The 17864-nt window shown below is 40.9% G+C and overlaps 1 protein-coding gene across 13 annotated transcripts in view; it reads left to right on the top strand.

The window, feature by feature from the left end:
* LOC129699781 (girdin-like) overlaps positions 1 to 16982 on the top strand; it is a 149110-nt gene extending 132128 nt beyond the window's left edge. For 7 of the 13 annotated variants that reach the window (XM_055639865.1, XM_055639859.1, XM_055639858.1 and 4 more), the window contains 3 exons: positions 792 to 1066; positions 6069 to 6546; positions 16880 to 16982. In XM_055639865.1, coding sequence (XP_055495840.1) covers positions 792 to 1066; positions 6069 to 6546; positions 16880 to 16944 — 818 coding nt within the window. In that variant the 3' untranslated portion in view covers positions 16945 to 16982. Of the gene's footprint in view, positions 1 to 791; positions 1067 to 6068; positions 7665 to 16879 lie in introns of those variants that run through there. The other 6 variants (XM_055639853.1, XM_055639864.1, XM_055639852.1 and 3 more) reach the window with 3 other exon arrangements.
* The last annotated feature ends 882 nt before the right edge of the window (positions 16983 to 17864 follow it).

The following is a 17864-nucleotide window of genomic DNA, read 5'->3' as shown; positions in this document are numbered from 1 at the left end:
AGAGGAATTTGGGCCAAACACTGGCAGATGGGAATTACTCAGCTATAAAACCAGGTTAGCATGGATAAGGTGAGCCGGAGGTCCTGATTCTGTGCTGTATGATCCTATGATCTTATTACTGCACTGGTAGCATTTCTGACATTTGGGAACTATGTTACGGGCAATCCTCAGAACCCTTGTGTGACCCAGGTAGTGCCGGTACTTAAAAGGAATAGTTGTCCTGCTCAGGTGAAGATGATCAGGGGCAATTTCTATGGACTGGAATTTCTTTAGTCAAACCCCTAGTGTGCTGGAGTGGAGAGTTTTAACATGCACTATTATTTCTTTTTGCAACAATATTCTGTAGCAGAAATGGCTTGAAGTTATTGGAAAACTGTACCTACCATTGTACAAGTCCTCTCTTGCTTGCAACCGTCCGACTTGTGTATAGCCTGTAGATATGTTTGAGCATTTGTCAGATTGGTAGGATGATTTGCCGGCTGTTGTGGGGCTGCCAGCATCTTTTGCCATGTGGGACCTCTTTCATAGCCACATTTTCAACTTGCAAACTGTTTATGTTATGAATAGTTCTCAGGAACAAACTCGTACAGTAACTTGGGATGTACTTGAAATATTCTGGATTCATTTTTATTTGCGCAGCTATATAAGGTACAAGTAAAATGGTCCAATCTGCCAATGGTTTGATCAAAGTTATTTTGTATTGCACCAAAATGCCAGTGTTCCGTATGATTCATATGGTTGTCATGTTGGATAATGCGAGATTTTATGTGCTTATATCTTTTGCCTCTAAGCAGGTGCAGCTAATGGCAGACATGGTAGGTTTCAAAGTCTTAGCACTGGAGAATGTCGTTCAACTGATGACAGTCGCATATTATCAAATAGCAGCCGTTCATCTAGTCATCTACCGCAAAATTTGAAAAAAGATGTTTCCTTCCAAAAGAAAGAACTTAGTATTGCTGACACCCAAAAACGTTCTCTGCAAAGGAATAAAACCACATCACCTGGGAGTGAAGTAGTTACCTTACAGCAGTTTCTGGAAGAAAGTAACATAAACCAATCATCGCAGGTTAGTGCACAGAAAATGTCTTTAGTCCAAATGTTATTTTGTTTCTTTGATCAGTTGTTTCATTTATTACCAGATAAATGCATTTTATAACCTGGATTCAGTCATTTGATATAATTAGATTCAGTGGGTAAACACCACCAGTGCTGCATATACAGTGGCTTGCAAAAGTATTCATACCGCTTGAACTTTTCCACATTTTGTCACGTTACAACCACAAATGTAAATGTATTTTATTGGGATTTTATGTGATAGACCAACACAAAGTGGCGCATAATTGTGAAGTGGAAGGAAAATGATACATGGTTTTCAAATTTTTTTACAAATAAAAAACTGAAAAGTGTGGCGTACAAAAGTATTCAGCCCCCCGAGTCAATACTTTGTAGAACCACCTTTCGCTGCAATTACAGCTGCAAGTCTTTTGGGGTATTTCTCTACCAGCTTTGCACATCTAGACTGATTTTTTTGCCCATTCTTCTTTGCAAAATAGCTCAAGCTCAGTCAGATTGGATGGAGAGCGTCTGTGAACAGCAATTTTCAAGTCTTGCCAGAGATTCTCAATTGGATTTAGGTCTGGACGTGACTGGGCCAATCTAACACATGAATATGCTTTGATCTAAACCATTCCATTGTAGCTCCGGCTGTATGTTTAGGGTCGTTTTCCTGCTGGAAGGTGAACCTCCGCCCCAGTCTCAAGTCTTTTGCAGAGTCTAACAGGTTTTCTTCCAAGATTGCCCTGTAGTTGGCTCCATCCATCTTCCCATCAACTCTGACCAGCTTCCCTGTCCCTGCTGAAGAAAAGCATCCCCACAGCATGATGCTGCCACCACCATGTTTAACAGTGGGGATGGTGTGTTCAGGGTGATGTGCAGTGTTAGTTTTCCGCCACACATAGCGTTTTGCATTTAGGCCAAAAACTTCAATTTTGGTCTCATCTGACCAGAGCACCTTCCGCCACATGTTTGCTGTGTCCCCCACATGGCTTGTGGCAAACTGCAAACGGGACTTCTTATGGCTTTTTTTCAACAATGGCTTTCTTCTTGCCACTCTTCCATAAAGGCCCGATTTGTGGAGTGCACGACTAATAGTTGTCCTGTGGACAGATTCTCCCACCTGAGCTGTGGATCTCTGCAGCTCCTCCAGAGTTACCATGGGCCTCTTGGCTGCTTCTCTGATCAATGCTCTCCTTGCCCGGCCTGTCAGTTTAGGTGGACGGCCATGTCTTGGTAGGTTTGCAGTTGTGCCATACTCTTTCCATTTTCGGATGATGGATTGAACAGTGCTCCGTGAAATGTTCAAAGCTTGGGATATTTTTTTATAACCTAACCCTGCTTTAAACTTCTCCACAACTTTATCCCTGACCTGTCTGGTGTGTTCCTTGGGCTTCATGATGCTGTTTGTTCACTAATGTTCTCTAACAAACCTCTGAGGCCTTCACAGAACAGCTGTATTTATACTGAGATTAGATTACACACTAGTGGACTCTATTTACTAATTAGGTGACTTCTGAAGGCAATTGGTTGCACTGGATTTTATTTAGGGGTATCAGAATAAAGCGGGCTGAATACTTTTGCACGCCCCACTTTTCAGTTTTTTATTTGTAAAAAAATTTGAAAACCATGTATCATTTTCCTTCCACTTCACAATTATGCGCCACTTTGTGTTGGTCTATCACATAAAATCCCAATAAAATACATTTACGCTTGTGGTTGTAACGTGACAAAATGTGGAAAAGTTCAAGGGGTATGAATACTTTTGCAAGCCACTGTAACTGTTGGCATTAGTCTGCAATATGCTAAAAAGTTTGAGAGTTTGCTTATGCTCGGACGAGTGCAAAATTCCTGAATTTATTGATATCTATTGGCTGGTGGTTCTTTGATTATGGTCCAGTGCGGTTAAACGATCAGCACCAAGTTGCAAAAGATAAACCCGCCCAAATAACTCAGCGAGTCAAGTAGTGGCTGTGAAGGTAAAGAGATGTCGACATTTTGGATTGAGACTGTATCTGGACTGAGAGTGTAGAGGGAAGATAGCCAGCTTATTGAAGTGAGGTGTAACCAGATTTGGGGGAAAAGTGGTGATGATGGACAGATAGAGTCAAATCGAGGAGGGGTTGTGTTGAGAGAGCCTGGCAGGTGATTTGGAATCATAAGACATGAAAAAAGGGTAGTTGGGGGAGGGGAGGGAGAAAGATAGAGATAGACAGGTAGGTGATAAGGGGGGAATCATGGACACTCGCATGATCTCTTTTTGTTCCAAACCCATGAACTCCTTCAAATTAATTTGGACTATTTCAGACATTTCTCATTTATTGTCTGGATTTCTGTCTTCATCTCAAGAGACAATCGATATCCACTCGTACATTCACCATCATCCCTCCCTTATCTAGTTCCACCTATCATTTACCAGTCTCTGTCACCACCTTTTCCTCTCCTTCTCCCTCTCCTGGCTCCATCTACCCATCATTTATTTCCCCCATCCCCAATCTGATACTGCCTGTCATCTACCAGCCTCTTCCTCATCCTTCATTCTCTCCCCTATGCACTGTCTATCTTCCTTTTTCACTCTGTCCTGATGCAGTATCTCAACCCAAAATGTCAACCGTACCTTTGCCTCCACGGAACCTGCTTCATCCTTCGAGTTCTTCCAACAATTCTATATTTTGTATTAGATTGTAGTCTATAATAGTTTGTGTCTCTAGACTGTTCAAGAAGGAACTGCAGATGCTGGAAAATCAAAGGTAGACAACAGTGCTGGAGAAACTCAGCGGGTGCGGCAGCATCTATGGAGCGAAGGAAATAGGCAACGTTTCGGGCCAAAATTCTTCTTCAGACTTCACCCGCTGAGTTTCTCCAGCACTTTTGTCTATCTTTGTGTCTCAAGACTACCGTGTACATGGTTTTCTCCTTCAAAATCATTGGATTCCATGGGAATTCCCACTAGAGTAAAAGTTAATTCTTTAATTAGTTGAAATGATTGTTGTAGTTTTGAATTTTGTTCTTAGTTTTAACTGTTTCAAATACACACCTGGCAGTTAACTAGGTCAATGATGAAGCCCTGTCAAAGTTTTCTGAAGTGATTTTTTTTTTCTCTCTTTGGGTGATTCTGATCTGCTGCTTCCTCACCACTCTGGCTTGGACCCACTACTGAGGGTCAAGCTAGTTACAGTCCATGTTTTTGCCAGAAAAATAAATGGTAACCTTTCTCTCAAAATCTGTATGTTGAGCATCTCAATGTTGACTGCAGATTTGGGGTCATTATCTCTTACTTTCCACTGAATGCCTAAGAGATTTCTGCTTTTTCTTGCTCACTCTTTAATTCTCATTTACACTCTCTTACAATCATGCACTCAATATCAAGTGTTCAGTTTTTCTCTGTAGCACACGGTATGTTTTTATTTTTCCAGCGTTTGGTAGCTCTGGTAAAACTGGCATTTGTTATCCATCCTTAAGCAGGTGGCGATGAACCACAGCAACAATGAAAAAATGTTAATATATTTTCAAATCAAGATGTGTAACATGAAGGGAAATCTAGGTGGCTATGTTTCATTGCACCCGCTCCCCTTGGCTGCCTTGGTGGTTAAGCTGTACTGCTGGAGTAGCCTGGGAAAATAACTGCAAAACATTTTGAAAATGATACACACTGCAGTCCCTGTGTGATGAAGGGAATGAATATTTAGGTTGTTGATGAGATGATAATAGGGTTCTGGAGGCTATTTTCCTTGAATGTTATTGTGGTTGCCTTCATTCAGGCAAATTCAGAATATTCCATCACGTTCATGACTTGTACCATGTAGATACAGGTTGAGCATCGATTTTCCCATACCCTCGGTTCTAGTGCCTTTCTGGATTATCCGTTTTTCTGTATGAACAACAGAGGTCATGTGAGAATGAAACGACAGTGCACTACTGGATAAGCTAATAACACCCCTGTTGTTTCTCTAAAGGGTGTCAGAAACAAAAAAACAAAATATAAAACTGAGTGTGAATGGAATGACCTGCTGACCCATCACCGGCTCCTACAGTCTCCCCAGCCATTTAGAGCCCCGGCTTCCCGACTTGCAAGGTGTACCAGCGAGCCCCTCTCACCTGCTGCTGTTTCTTATTGTTGGCGGTGGCTTTATCCACTTCCCGCTTGACCACCGGCACCTGGTTCTCCCATCACTGCCCAGTCTCCCTCTGCCTGCCCCCCTCCACCACCGCCACCTCCTCCTCCTGCTTTTCTCACCGTCACCTCCTCCTCCCCTGGAGTCGCCGACATACTCCACCTTGGAAACGTCACAGGTGAGAGGGGAGGGAGCCCGACGGTAACCGTGCCTAGTTTAAAAATGAGACGACACAAAGTACTGGGGTAACTCTGCTGACTGAATCAATCTGAGGAAGGGTCCTGATGTCACCTATCCATGTTCTCCAGAGACCCTGACCCGCTGAATTACTCCAGTACATTGTGTCATTTTGTCTATTAACCTTCATCTGCAGTCATCAGCAATTACTGACACCATTCCCTCTGCTATAATCCATTTACAATAAACCCTTGTTATAACGGACCGTCGCAGAGTACACACTGTACGGAGTTTGTACATTTTCCCCGTGACCGCGTGGGTTTTCCCCAGGTGCACCGGTTTCCTCCCACATTCCAAAGACTTACATGTTTGTAGGTTGACACAAAATGCTGGAGTAACTCAACTGGACAGGCAGCATCTCTGGAGAGAAAGAATGGGTTACGTTTCGGTTCGAGACCCTTCTTCAGATTTAACCCAGCATCTGCAGTTCTTTATTACACACGTTTGTAGGTTAATTGGTTTCCTTTGTAAATTGTCCCTAACATGCAGAATAGTGCTTGTGTACAGGGATGGCAATCTTTACCATGCTAAATGATGAAGAAAACTTGTGTTCCCACATTCAATTACATATACGGAAAAATAAATCATGAATGTGCTGGTTATAGTAATGGAAAATTTGTAAATGTGTTTAATGACATTCAGTTATTTTATTATTTGGTGCAGGTACAATCCGAAGGACATGAGAATTTTTTAGATAGTGTTTTCACAAACACCACAGATCTGCCAGAACGAATTGGAACTGAGAAACTGAATCACAATCTTATCAATAATAGTACAACTACCGGATTACCTAGAGGAAGAGAGAATGACTCTTTCAGCAGCAACTTGAAAAGGCCTGGGCAGTATGTAAAGCCAAGTCCTCGAAATTCAGACCATATGTGCATTAAAGGCAGTTCAGAAGACACATTTTTAAGCCAAGGAAAGACGGTGTCAATGTGCAAACTACCATCTGAGACACATCAATCTTCACATTTTGCTTGCACCACTTCAACTCTACCCCGTGCAAGTCATGTTATTTCCACAGCAGAAGGTTCAAGTCGAAGAACAAGCATCCATGAATTTATGTCGAGAGACAGTAGAGCACCTGTGTCGATAGATCCTTCTCCAGGGAAAGTGGTAACAAGCACTCAGACATTACCCAGTGAGTACCAAGTAAATCATTACCACCAAACTCATTTTGCTCACCATGTTGCTTACCATATTCAATCAGTGTCTAATTTGCAGAAATCACAATTAATCCAGCCTTATGGCGATGGTCAGTCACTAATGTTTGACTTGAATCCAGTCAATACCAATAAGATTTTTTCTGCTTCAAATAGTGTGATAGACCAAATCACTTCAAATTCCGCCTCACCCCCTGGGCTAGATATTGTATTTGGATCCATAATTCCAGAATCTGACCCAATTGGTGGAAGAGCTTCTTTTACTAATGTTCAGCTTTCTTCATCCACCTATCCAACCGGTATGATGCCTCAGAAACCTAAAGCACGCCCAACTGATATTGCTTTGGTGTCACCAATTAAAATAGTACAACCTCAAGAGGAAAATAAAAGTGTTATCCTTTCAAAATCCACTGATGAATTGTTTAAATTAGAGAATCAGGAGAGTAGTGGATTAAGTTCCCTTCTTATCAGTGATCCATCCCCCTCTGGTGAAGAAGGTATGAATATTTCTGTTTCCCCTTCTGTAATGTCAGAAGATAAACAAACTGTATGGTATGAATATGGATGTATTTAACTGACATCATTAAGAGACTGTCAAACAGTTGGAAGATTTTAAAATAGTAGGGAGTAATAAAATTTAAAACTTAAGCAGTGAGCTGTCGGGTAAAACAACGTCATCTACCATGTAAGATTAGTAGGAGCAGGAATACAGAAATCTAATTAGTCCATTTTTCATCGATGTATTTATCTTCTCTAAAGTTGATAAATTGAACCTTAAATTATGTACAATATCGTTTAATAGTGTGTTGAAACCATAGCAATTCTATAGGCAATTTAATATAAATTTTGAACAGTTTGGTTTTGTTCCTTTTCAATTAGAATCTACTTTAAAAGTATCACTTTTTTTGAAGGAAATTCATGAACACAAGATCAACATTAGTAATGTTCACAACTGGTGTTAAGCATATTTTTAATTTAGAAGTACAGGTGCACAACCTTTTATCCGAAATTCCGGAAACCGAAAAGCTCAGAAAATCGGACATTTTCGGTCCTGGAAAAAAGGGAGGGTATATTGCCCGGGAGAGTAGGGATCCCTAGACCTAGTACAGTGAGTGTCCACCGAGGGTCGCCAGGAGAGGTTCCGCAGTCACCTCTCCGGGTGACCCTTGGTGGACACTCACTGAACTAGGTCTAGGGATTCACAAAAATGCTGGAGAAACTCCGCGGGTGCAGCAGCATCTATGGAGCAAAGGAAATAGGTAACACTTCGGGCCGAAACCCTTCCTCAGACTGCCCTATCAGTCCCCCCTATCAGTCTGAGGAAGGGTTTCGGCAAAGGGAGGGGAGGAGAGAAGGGAAAAGAGAGAGGAAGGATCTGCCGGACATGCTGTGGGTGTGTGTGTTTGTTTGGCGGAGTCTGAGGGGAGAAGGAGGGAAGGGAGGGAGAGGTCCAGTGGCGGGAACGGATGCTTGGGTCAGGGCGTGAGCTGAGTCCGAGGTTTGTAAACGTTGCTGCAACCCCCAGCCCTCCGTGTATTGTTCACCACGTCTTCCTGGAGAGAGGGGGAGGGCGGGAGCCGAGGCTGTGCGCGTGAAGCACGGCGACTAGAGGGACGGGAGAGCTGCCCCGGGAGCGTGAGGACACCTCCCCCTTCTCCATTCCCCCTCACACCCCCCTCCCCATCTACCCCTTTCTTCCCCCTCTACCTCTCTACTCTCTCTCGGCCCGCAGCGATCTGCCGGACATGCTGTGTGTGTGCGTGTGTTTGTTTGGCGGAGTCTGAGGGGAGAAACGCCGGCACTAAGAGCGAGCGAATGCGCGGACAGAACGGGCAAAAGCAACGATCATAGGTCGGAATAGGTGACCAAAGATCTTTGTAGGTGACATTTCGGGTCGAGACCCCTCTTCTGACTGACTCGGGGGGAAAGAGGAGCAAGAGCTATGGACGGTACTAAGGACAAGTGAATGGAAGATATGTCAATATCTCCCGTTTCCCTTTCCCTTGAATATCAGTCTGAAGAAGGGTTTCGGCCCGAAACGTTGCCTATTTCCTTCGCTCCATAGATGCTGCTGCACCCGCTGAGTTTCTCCAGCTTTTTTGTGTAACCACCGCTCTATGAACGTTGCTTTTGTCCGTCTGTCCACGCTTTCGCTCGCTCTTGGTGCCGACGCTTCTCTCCTCATGGCAACTATTGAAAAAGTCGACCCGAAATATCACCTATTTCCTCCTATTATCACGTATTTCTCATCAGAGATGCATGCAGCCTGATCCGCTGATTTACTCCAGCCTTTTGTGTCTGTCTTCAGTTTAATCAGCATCTGCAGTATGTGCTGTTTAAAAAGTACAAGGCATGTGCTGTTTAAAAAGGAAGTGATAAAAAACATTTAACAACACCTAAACTGTTCCCCCGCAACGCTGCGAGAGGCATAACTGAAGTCGGGTCGGGGTTACTGAAATGACGGAGGTTACGCTCCGGTGCGGACTACGCGTCAGTTCATTGTATTTCGCAGGAGTGGACCATCTTGCGCGCTATAAGATCTTTGCTCCAATTGATTTGATTACTCTAGCGCGGGGCCCCCTTAAGCACGGGGCCCAATTGGGAGAAATAGGTCCTGTCGGCTAAAGGCCGGCCCTGACCGGGTAACTGCCGGGATCAAGGCGCGAGCCGAGCACTCTACCACTGAGCCACATGTTAAAATCTACGCTAAAAACCTTCCGTTCGGAAAACCGAAAAATCCCGAAATCCGAGAAGTGTCTGGTCCCAAGGCTTTCAGATAAAAGGTTGTGCACCTGTATAAAAGATTGAGAGTTCAAAGTTAAATGCATTTTGATAAAGAAGACATTTTGTGAATAGAGAAAATGTTTTAAAGTTACTGTTCTACGGTCCTCAAAAGTTTCTCTACACATATTTTGCATAACAATTTTTCAGATTTGTCTTACAAAAATATAGTTATGTGAATATATATTTGATGGTTTCATAAATCAAAATACACACATGTTGCACACCACAAGATAGGCATTCATGAATCCCATTGTGATGTATTATTAATTTAAACTCTGCTGCAATTGGGCAGCACGGAGAGAGACCTGATTTTTGTTTACAAGAATGTAACAACTGGAGGTGGAGAGGAGAGAGTGGTTTGGTTGGAGAATCATAAAAACCCATAGGTAAAAAAAGAAGAGAATTAAATTAAAATAAAATGGCCAGCAATGAAACTTTAATATTTCTTCATATGGATTTACACCAAATTCTTTCTAGGAAAGAAAACTGCAAGATTTGACAGACTAAGTCGCAGTTTAACCTTGAAAAATGTTAAATGCCAGTAATATGCACATTACATGAATAAAAGTATTTAGGTTTTAAACTTTAATATTCTATCAACACTTTCAAATATTAGTGTTGACTTTCTTGAAATGAAAACTTCTTGAATTTAAAAATAACTGACAGCAATGTTGGCTTTAATGTAAAGAAATGTTTCACTCTTGCTAATTTTTTCAATAATTGATATTCGCTTGCATGATGTCTCAATTTTACAAATCCAGCAATTTGCAGGCATAGTTTTTTTGTTGTACATGTAATTTGGATGTTATTAGGCATATAAGAATACACAATGAGAAGCAGGAGTAGGGTATTCAACTCTTCAAGCCTGAAACATCTCATCCATTTGCCCACTTGCTCAATCCCCACATCCTCTTATTATTTAAAAAGTATCTATTGATTATACTGAACAAGTGAACATTTATTGACATCTGAAATAAAGAATTTCAAAGATCAAGATATTTCTCTTATCTTTATACTAAGTGACTATAAACCAGATAATTTCATGTTATGAAAGAACCTAGTAACAGAAGACTATTAATTTGTTCTGCATCTGAACTTTCAGATTTCTGCTTTGGGATAGTCAGAAAACATGATGTAATTTGGTTGGAATAAATTTTATCCAAAATAATGACATGAAAAGCTTTTTGATAAAGGGTCTGCTGAAATGAGATGCGAGTTTGTAAAATTGCTAGTATACTTGTGTAATCCCACAATTTGCCTCTTAATTACAAGACCAGAAGGCCTGATTAGGAGAAGGAAATAGAGTAATCTGCATTTCACTTTCATGTTTCATTACTTTGTTCTTGATGCTGATTTGGATATCCAGAAAGATTAAACCTAGCTCACCATCATTAGGTTTGGCAAACTCACATTCTAAAAGTAAAAATAAACTCCAAAATAATCTCATTGTAATGGATCACAACCAATTATTAGCCAATTTACCTTGGTTTACTTTGGTTTTGCTGTTTGATTTTCATATCTGAATATAGTTTGTTTTTTTAAGTGCTGGAGTAACTTGGCGGGTCAGGCAGCATCTCAAGTACATGGAAAGGTGACGTTCTGGGGTGGGACTCTTATTCAGACTGAATATGGGGGGATAGAAAGCTGGAAGAGAGAAGGGGGAGGTAATAAGTTGATACAGTGGAGGAAGGTTTTTTGATAAGCAGATGGTTGTACAAAGATGAAAAGACAGATGTGAGGCAAAAGAATCATGGGTTGTGAATTGCGAAGCTAGAGGAAGGAATGTAGGTGGAAGGGGAGGAAAGAAATGGGTGCGAGTCTAGGTGGGGGGGGGGGGGGGGGTGGGAGAGGTTTATATGTGGAAGAAAGGAGTGGGGGAGCGTTATGTAGGTAAGTGTTGGATGTGGAGGCTAGAATGGTTTAAAGGTGAGGACCAGGGGAACTATCCTTGTTCTGTTTGTTTGGAGTGGGTGCGAGAACAGAACTGGACACAGAGGAGTTGCAGGTGAATTTATCTTTGATAGCAGGGGGAAAACCACATTTAATAACAAAAACGAGGATATCTCAGATATCCTGGATTGGAAGGTCTCATCTTTGGAGTAGATGCGTTAGAGAGAGAGAGAAATTGAGGGTAAGAGATAGTATATTTGCAAATAACAGGGTGGGAGGAATTGTAATCCAGATTAGAGGCAGTCGGTAGATTTGTAGTAGACATCAGTTGCTAGTCTAAACCATGTAATAGAGACAGAGGAAGAAAGGTGTCAGACATAGTCCAAGTAAATTTGAGGGCCAGGTGGAAGTTGGTGGTAAAGTTAATAAAATCAACAAGTTCTGCATGGGTGCAGGAGGCTGCCCCAATGCAGTCATCGCTAAGAAAGAGTTGAAGGATGGTGCCAGTGTACATATGGAACAGGGACTGCTTCATGTAACCAACAAAAAGGCAGGCATAGATGGGGCCTATGTGATTCCCCATGGTTACACCTTTAACTTGGAGATAGTGAGAGGAGTCCGAGGAGAAGTTATTGATGGTAAGGACAAATTCCGCCAGGTGGGGTATTAGTAGAGGGAAATTGATCGTGTCTCTGTTCAAGAAAGAACCGGAGTGCTTTGAGACCTTCCTAGTGGGGGATGGAGGTGTAAAGGGACTGGATATCCATGGTAAAGAGTAGGCAATGTGGGCCTGTAAACTAAAAGTTATTGAAAAGTTGAAGGGCATGTGATGTGACTTGGATGTAAGTTGGAAAGGACTGGGCAGGGGGGGAGGGGGGGGGCAGATAGCATTGGAATCAAGCTATTTGGAGATGGGGTTTGAAGGGCAGGAGCAGGCAGAAACAATGGTTCTGCCAGGGCAGTCCTGTTTGGGAAGGAGATAGAAGCGGGCAGTGCAGGGCTGGGTAACGATAAGGTAGGAGGCTGTGGAAGGAAAATGGCCAGCGGTAATGAGATTGGGAACAGTCTAGATGATGATGACCTGGTGTTCACCTATTGGGTCATTTCAAAGGGGAGGTATGAGGAAGTGCAATAGGCAAGCTATTTTAAATAAATGTTATAATGTAAATGAAGTAGCGTTTAAGATAATAACATAGGGTATAAAACATCTGGCTTACTGAAAAATATATACTGTGCAAAGTAAGTTAAAATTCAATATGACCTTAAACAATTAAATGTGGGGAAATGCGAGTCAATGACAAACTCCTGCCAATCTCTTAACTGATGCATTAAAATCAGCAGTTAAATGTGTATATTATTTAAAAACAATGGACAATAATAAATTTAATTTCATCATTAATAATGTTTTACGTTGTAATTACTAAAAGCCTGAAAAGCCATCATGATCATCATCGGTCCTATTTAACCTGCAGGTGAATTCCAGGTACTGCACCTATTTGAGGGCTTCCTATTGTTGATCTGTACTGGATATAAAAGATCATTTCTTTTGTCTCTTTTTAGTTTCAGTAAACTTGATACTAAAGGTGTACTAGTGCAAAAAAGAGATTTACAATGAAGGCTGTGTATACCCTATGCATTTGTAATGTTGATTTAATAAAATATTTAGCTTGCTGGTATATGTGAATGAAGGTGTAATGTCATGCATGTTTCCCCCGTATCGCTTCCCCATCCCAACCCCCGTGGCTGATTCATCTGTGCTGTGCATTTTTCTCTGTATGCAATTTGGTAACTGACTAACCTTGCATCAAAATGAGTCGGCCCAACCAGTAGTTACACATGTGTAAATATTTTCAATGTTTTTGCATGAGTTTGTAATTATAATTAATGAAGATTAGCTATTAATATTTAAACTTGTTACTTCATTTTTGCGTATGTTCCTGACTCATGACTGCATTCTGCTTCGTTGTTATGCGTTTTGGCTTTTTCACTCAATGTCAACTGCAAGTGCAATATTTTTGCAGGATGGGTTGGTTTATCTGGCATTTACACTGCACATGCAACCAAAGATCATAGAAGGCTGCTCTAGTATCTTTGCATGACAATAGACAATAGGTGCAGGAGTAGGCCATTCAGCCCTTCGAGCCAGCACCGCCATTCAACATGATCATGGCTGATCATCCACATTCAGTACCCAATCCTGCCTTCCCCCCATATCCCTTGACTCTGCTATCTTTAAGAGCCCTATCAAGCTCTCTCTTGAAAGTATCCAGAAAACCGGCCTCCACCGCCCTTTGAGGCAGAGAATTCCACAGACTCACAAAACTCTGTGTGAAAAAGTGTTTCCTCATCTCCGTTCTAAATGCCTTGCCCCTTATTTTAAAACTGTGGCCCCCTGGTTCTTGACTCCCCCAACATCGGGAACATGTTTCCTGCCTCTAGCGTGTTCAAACCCTTAATAATCATATGTTTCAATAAGATAACCTCTCATCCTTCTAAATTCCAGAGTATACAAGCCCAGCCGCTCCATTCTTTCAGCATATGACAGTCCCGCCATCCTGGGAATTAACCTTGTGAACCTACGCTGCACTCCCTCAATAGCAAGAATGTCCTTCCTCAAATTAGGGGACCAAAACTGCACACAATACTCCAGGTGTGGTCCCACTAGGGCCCTGTACAACTGCAGAAAGCCATCTTTGCTCCTATACTCAACCCCTCTTGTTATGCAGGCCAACATACCATTCACTTTCTTCACTGCCTGCTGTACCTGCATGCTTACTTTCATTGACTGATGAACAAGGACCCCCGGATCCCATTGTACTTCCCCTTTTCCCAATTTGACCCCATTTAGATAATAATCTGCCTTCCTATTTTTGCTACCAAAGTGGATAACCTCACAATTATCCACATTAAACTGCATCTGCCATGCATCTGCCCACTCACCAACCTGTCCAAGTCACTCTGCATTCTCATAGCATCCTCACAGTTCACACTGCCAACCAGCTTTGTGTCATCTGCAAATTTGCTGATGTTACTTTGAATTTATTCATCTAAATCATTACTCTTTGTTTCCTGTCTGCCAACCAATTTTCTATCCATGTCAGCACTCTACCCCCAATACCATGTGCCCTAATTTTGACCACTAATCACCTTTGTGGGACCTTATCAAATGCTTTCTGAAAGTCCAGGGGCACTACATCCACTGGCTCTCCATTGTCAATTTTCCTAGTTACATCCTCAAACAATTCCAGAAGATTAGTCAAGCATGATTTTTCCTTCGTAAATCCATGCTGACTCAAGTTCAAGTTTATTGTCATGTGTCCCTGATAGGACAATGAAATTCTTGCTTTGCTTCAGCACACGGAACATAATAGGCATTTACTACAAACTATAGGCATAATAGGCATTTACTACAAAACACAGAACACACTCGGACCGATCCTGTTACTGCTATCCAAATGTGCCGCTATTTCATCTTTTATGATTGACTCCAGCATCTTCCCCACCACCAATGTCAGGCTAACTGGTCTATAATTCCGTTTTCTGTCTCCCGCCTTTCTTAAAAACTGGGATAACATTAGCTACCTTCCTATTTACAGGAACTGATCCTGAACCTATAGAATATTGGAATATGAACACCAATGCTTCCACAATTTCTAGAGCCACTTCCTTAAGTACCCTGGGTTGCAGGCCATCAGGCCCTGGGGATTTATCAGCCTTCAGTCCCATCAATCTACCTAACACCTTTTCCTGCCTAATGTGGATTTCCTTCAGTTCCTCTGTCACCCCAGATCCTCTGGCCACTGGTACATCAGGAGGATTATTTGTATCCTCCTTAGTGAAAACGGATCCAAAGTACCTGTTCAACTCATCTGCCATATCCTTGTTCTCCATAATAAATTCACCTTTTTCAGTCTTCAAGGGTCCAACTTTGATCTTAACTAATTTTTTCCTCTTCACATACCTAAAGAGGCTTTTACTATCCTCCTTATATTCTTGGCTAGCTTACCTTCGTACCTCATCTTTTCTCTGCGTATGGCCGTTTTCTTCTGTTGCTCTTTAAACATTACCCAATCCGCTTGCATCCCGCTCATCTTTGCTATGTTGTACTTTTTCTCTTTCATTTTTATACTGTCCCTGACTTCTCTTGTCAGCCACGGTCGCCCCTTACTCCCCTTGGAATTTTTCTTCCTCTTTGGAATGAACTGATCCTGCACCTTCTGTATTATTCCCAGAAATACCTGCCATTGTTATTCCACTGTCATCCCTGCTAGGGTATCTTTCCAGTCAACTTTGGCCCTCATGGCTCCATAGTCCCCTTCGTTCAACTGTAACACGGACACCTCCGATTTACCCTTCTCCCTCTCAAATTGTAGATTAAAACTTACCATATTATGGTTACTACCTCCGAATGGCTCCTTAACCTCAAGTTCCCTTATCAAATCCGGTTCATTACACAACACTAAATCCAGAATTGCCTTCTCCCTGATAGGCCCCAGTACAAGCTGCTCTAAGAATCCATCACGGAGGCAATCCACAAACTCCCTTTCTTGGAGTCCAGTACCAACCTGATTTTCCCAGTCTCCCTGCATGTTGAAATTTTCCATAACAACTGTAGCATTACCTTTACGACATGCCAATTTTAACACTTGATTCAACTTGCCCCTTATATCCAGGCTACTATTTGGGGGCCTGTCACAAAGTATTAAATGTTGCATCATGATTTTTTTCCCTCAAATCTCTTATCAGGATTTTTCAGAGATTGTAATTTGAATGTAGATCTCCAAACCAGTGCTAAGGTTCGAATGAATTATTGAGCATGTTTGGTAATGTTTTGGGAAATGGTACATGGTGCTTTTATAGTGACAGTTTTATGTGCAAGATAATTAAAGATCTTGAGTGTGTTACAAATACTATGTTGGTTTATAATTACAAGATATAGCTGGTGTTTTTGAGGAACTGAGCTTGAGAAAAGTAGTTGGACTCCATTAGTTTGCGCTTCAAAACAAAATTGCATTTTAATTTCCAAATTTAGCCATAGTAATGATCTGTTTCAACCAATTTTAAACAATATAGTTATATTCAATCCCTTTGGTTGCTGCTTGTATTGTTTCACATTATTTAAATTGGAAGTTTAACTTAATGTGTCCTTTGTGTTTGGTAAATAACAAAATATTATTCATTTGTGATTTCAGACAATGGCATTTGAATAAAGTATTTTTTTCAATGGACAATTTGATGTCCAGTTTAAACATGTTTTCTTGGAAATGTGTTTAAAAATATTAACATAATTAAGAATTCTTTAATGTACAGTCTGTTAATTTTGGAATGACTTTACCACCAGGCAATGTTTTATAGTGAATTTATATACCAGAACCATAGCCATTTTACTTTGGACTGATAAAATTATAATTTAAATCCAGCTTGATTTTGAATCGGGATCCAGACTTGACATTGGACAGCGGAATGAGTTTCACTTCTGGTCTGTTTGAGAGCTAATGTATGTTTGCCACTGGTTTTAGCAAACTGCTTCATACTTCATTTACTGTAAAAAATACTGTTTACGTTTAAAAAATCACATATTGTAAGATATTAGACGGGTAACTGATCAATGTGAATTGCTTTGATTATTTTCTGCAGATATGGGATCTGTGCAAGAACTCAGAAGTGCACAAAGCAAAACTGGGGAGCAACAGAGCTCCTAGGTGTAAATGCCCATCATCTGGTGATGTGGGATGTAGTGGTGAGTTTCCTGCCCAGAGTGTGAATGGGAGGATTACCAATTTACAAGCTAACATCACTGTAGTGCTCTTTATTGCAGATGCATTCTGCTGTGGCTGGCTTAATAGATCTAAAACTATGCATGTTTATTCTATTAAATTGGCTTTTTATAAACTCTTATTGAGCGAAGCAATATTAATTCATTTTTCATTCTGCATGCCTGGGCAGGGAACTACAGGTATTACTTAATACAAAAAAATATTTAAGCAACGTTTATATTTCATCTATGCAAAACCTTACTGCTTATGATAACAGCTCATTCAATCCAATCTTTCATGATATATCTTTAACACTTTTAAGTTATGTTTATTTTTTAAATTCTCTATAATGAAAATGTTCAATAAATCATTTTAAAGTATTATAAAGGAAAATATTTTCTTCTGAATTACACTTGATTTTAACTGTTGGGAAGTCCATGCCCCTAAATCTATTTCATGCTTGGCATCTTTCAAAGCTCTGTGTTCATGTCAATCTATGAAAAATTATTTTACGTAATGATTGTGTTGCTATTGTGTAGATTTAATTTTCCTTATCAGTGTTGATCTTGCAAGGCATGCAAAACATCTTTTTTTAATATATAACATCAAGTATCATTTTTAATAAAATAGTGTTTATAAATGCAATTGCCCTTTATAAATAACATCATTTGCAAGAAATGCCAAGAGATTTATGACTTTATTCTCACCTGTCATTCCCTTCCCACTGATAAGAGCGGTGCAGATCTATTGGGTTCCTGCAGTTTCCCCTATATGTTTGCTCCCCTTTTCCATCATTTTACTTACTTGTATTATATCATGGAAATTCTATCCTGAGGAGCTAGAATGCAAGTTAAATAGCAAATTCA

The sequence above is a fragment of the Leucoraja erinacea genome, chromosome 8 (assembly GCF_028641065.1).
Source record: "Leucoraja erinacea ecotype New England chromosome 8, Leri_hhj_1, whole genome shotgun sequence".
Taxonomy (NCBI): domain Eukaryota; kingdom Metazoa; phylum Chordata; class Chondrichthyes; order Rajiformes; family Rajidae; genus Leucoraja; species Leucoraja erinaceus.
Note: the sequence above shows the minus strand (reverse complement) of the source record. Positions and strands in the feature narration are given on the sequence as shown.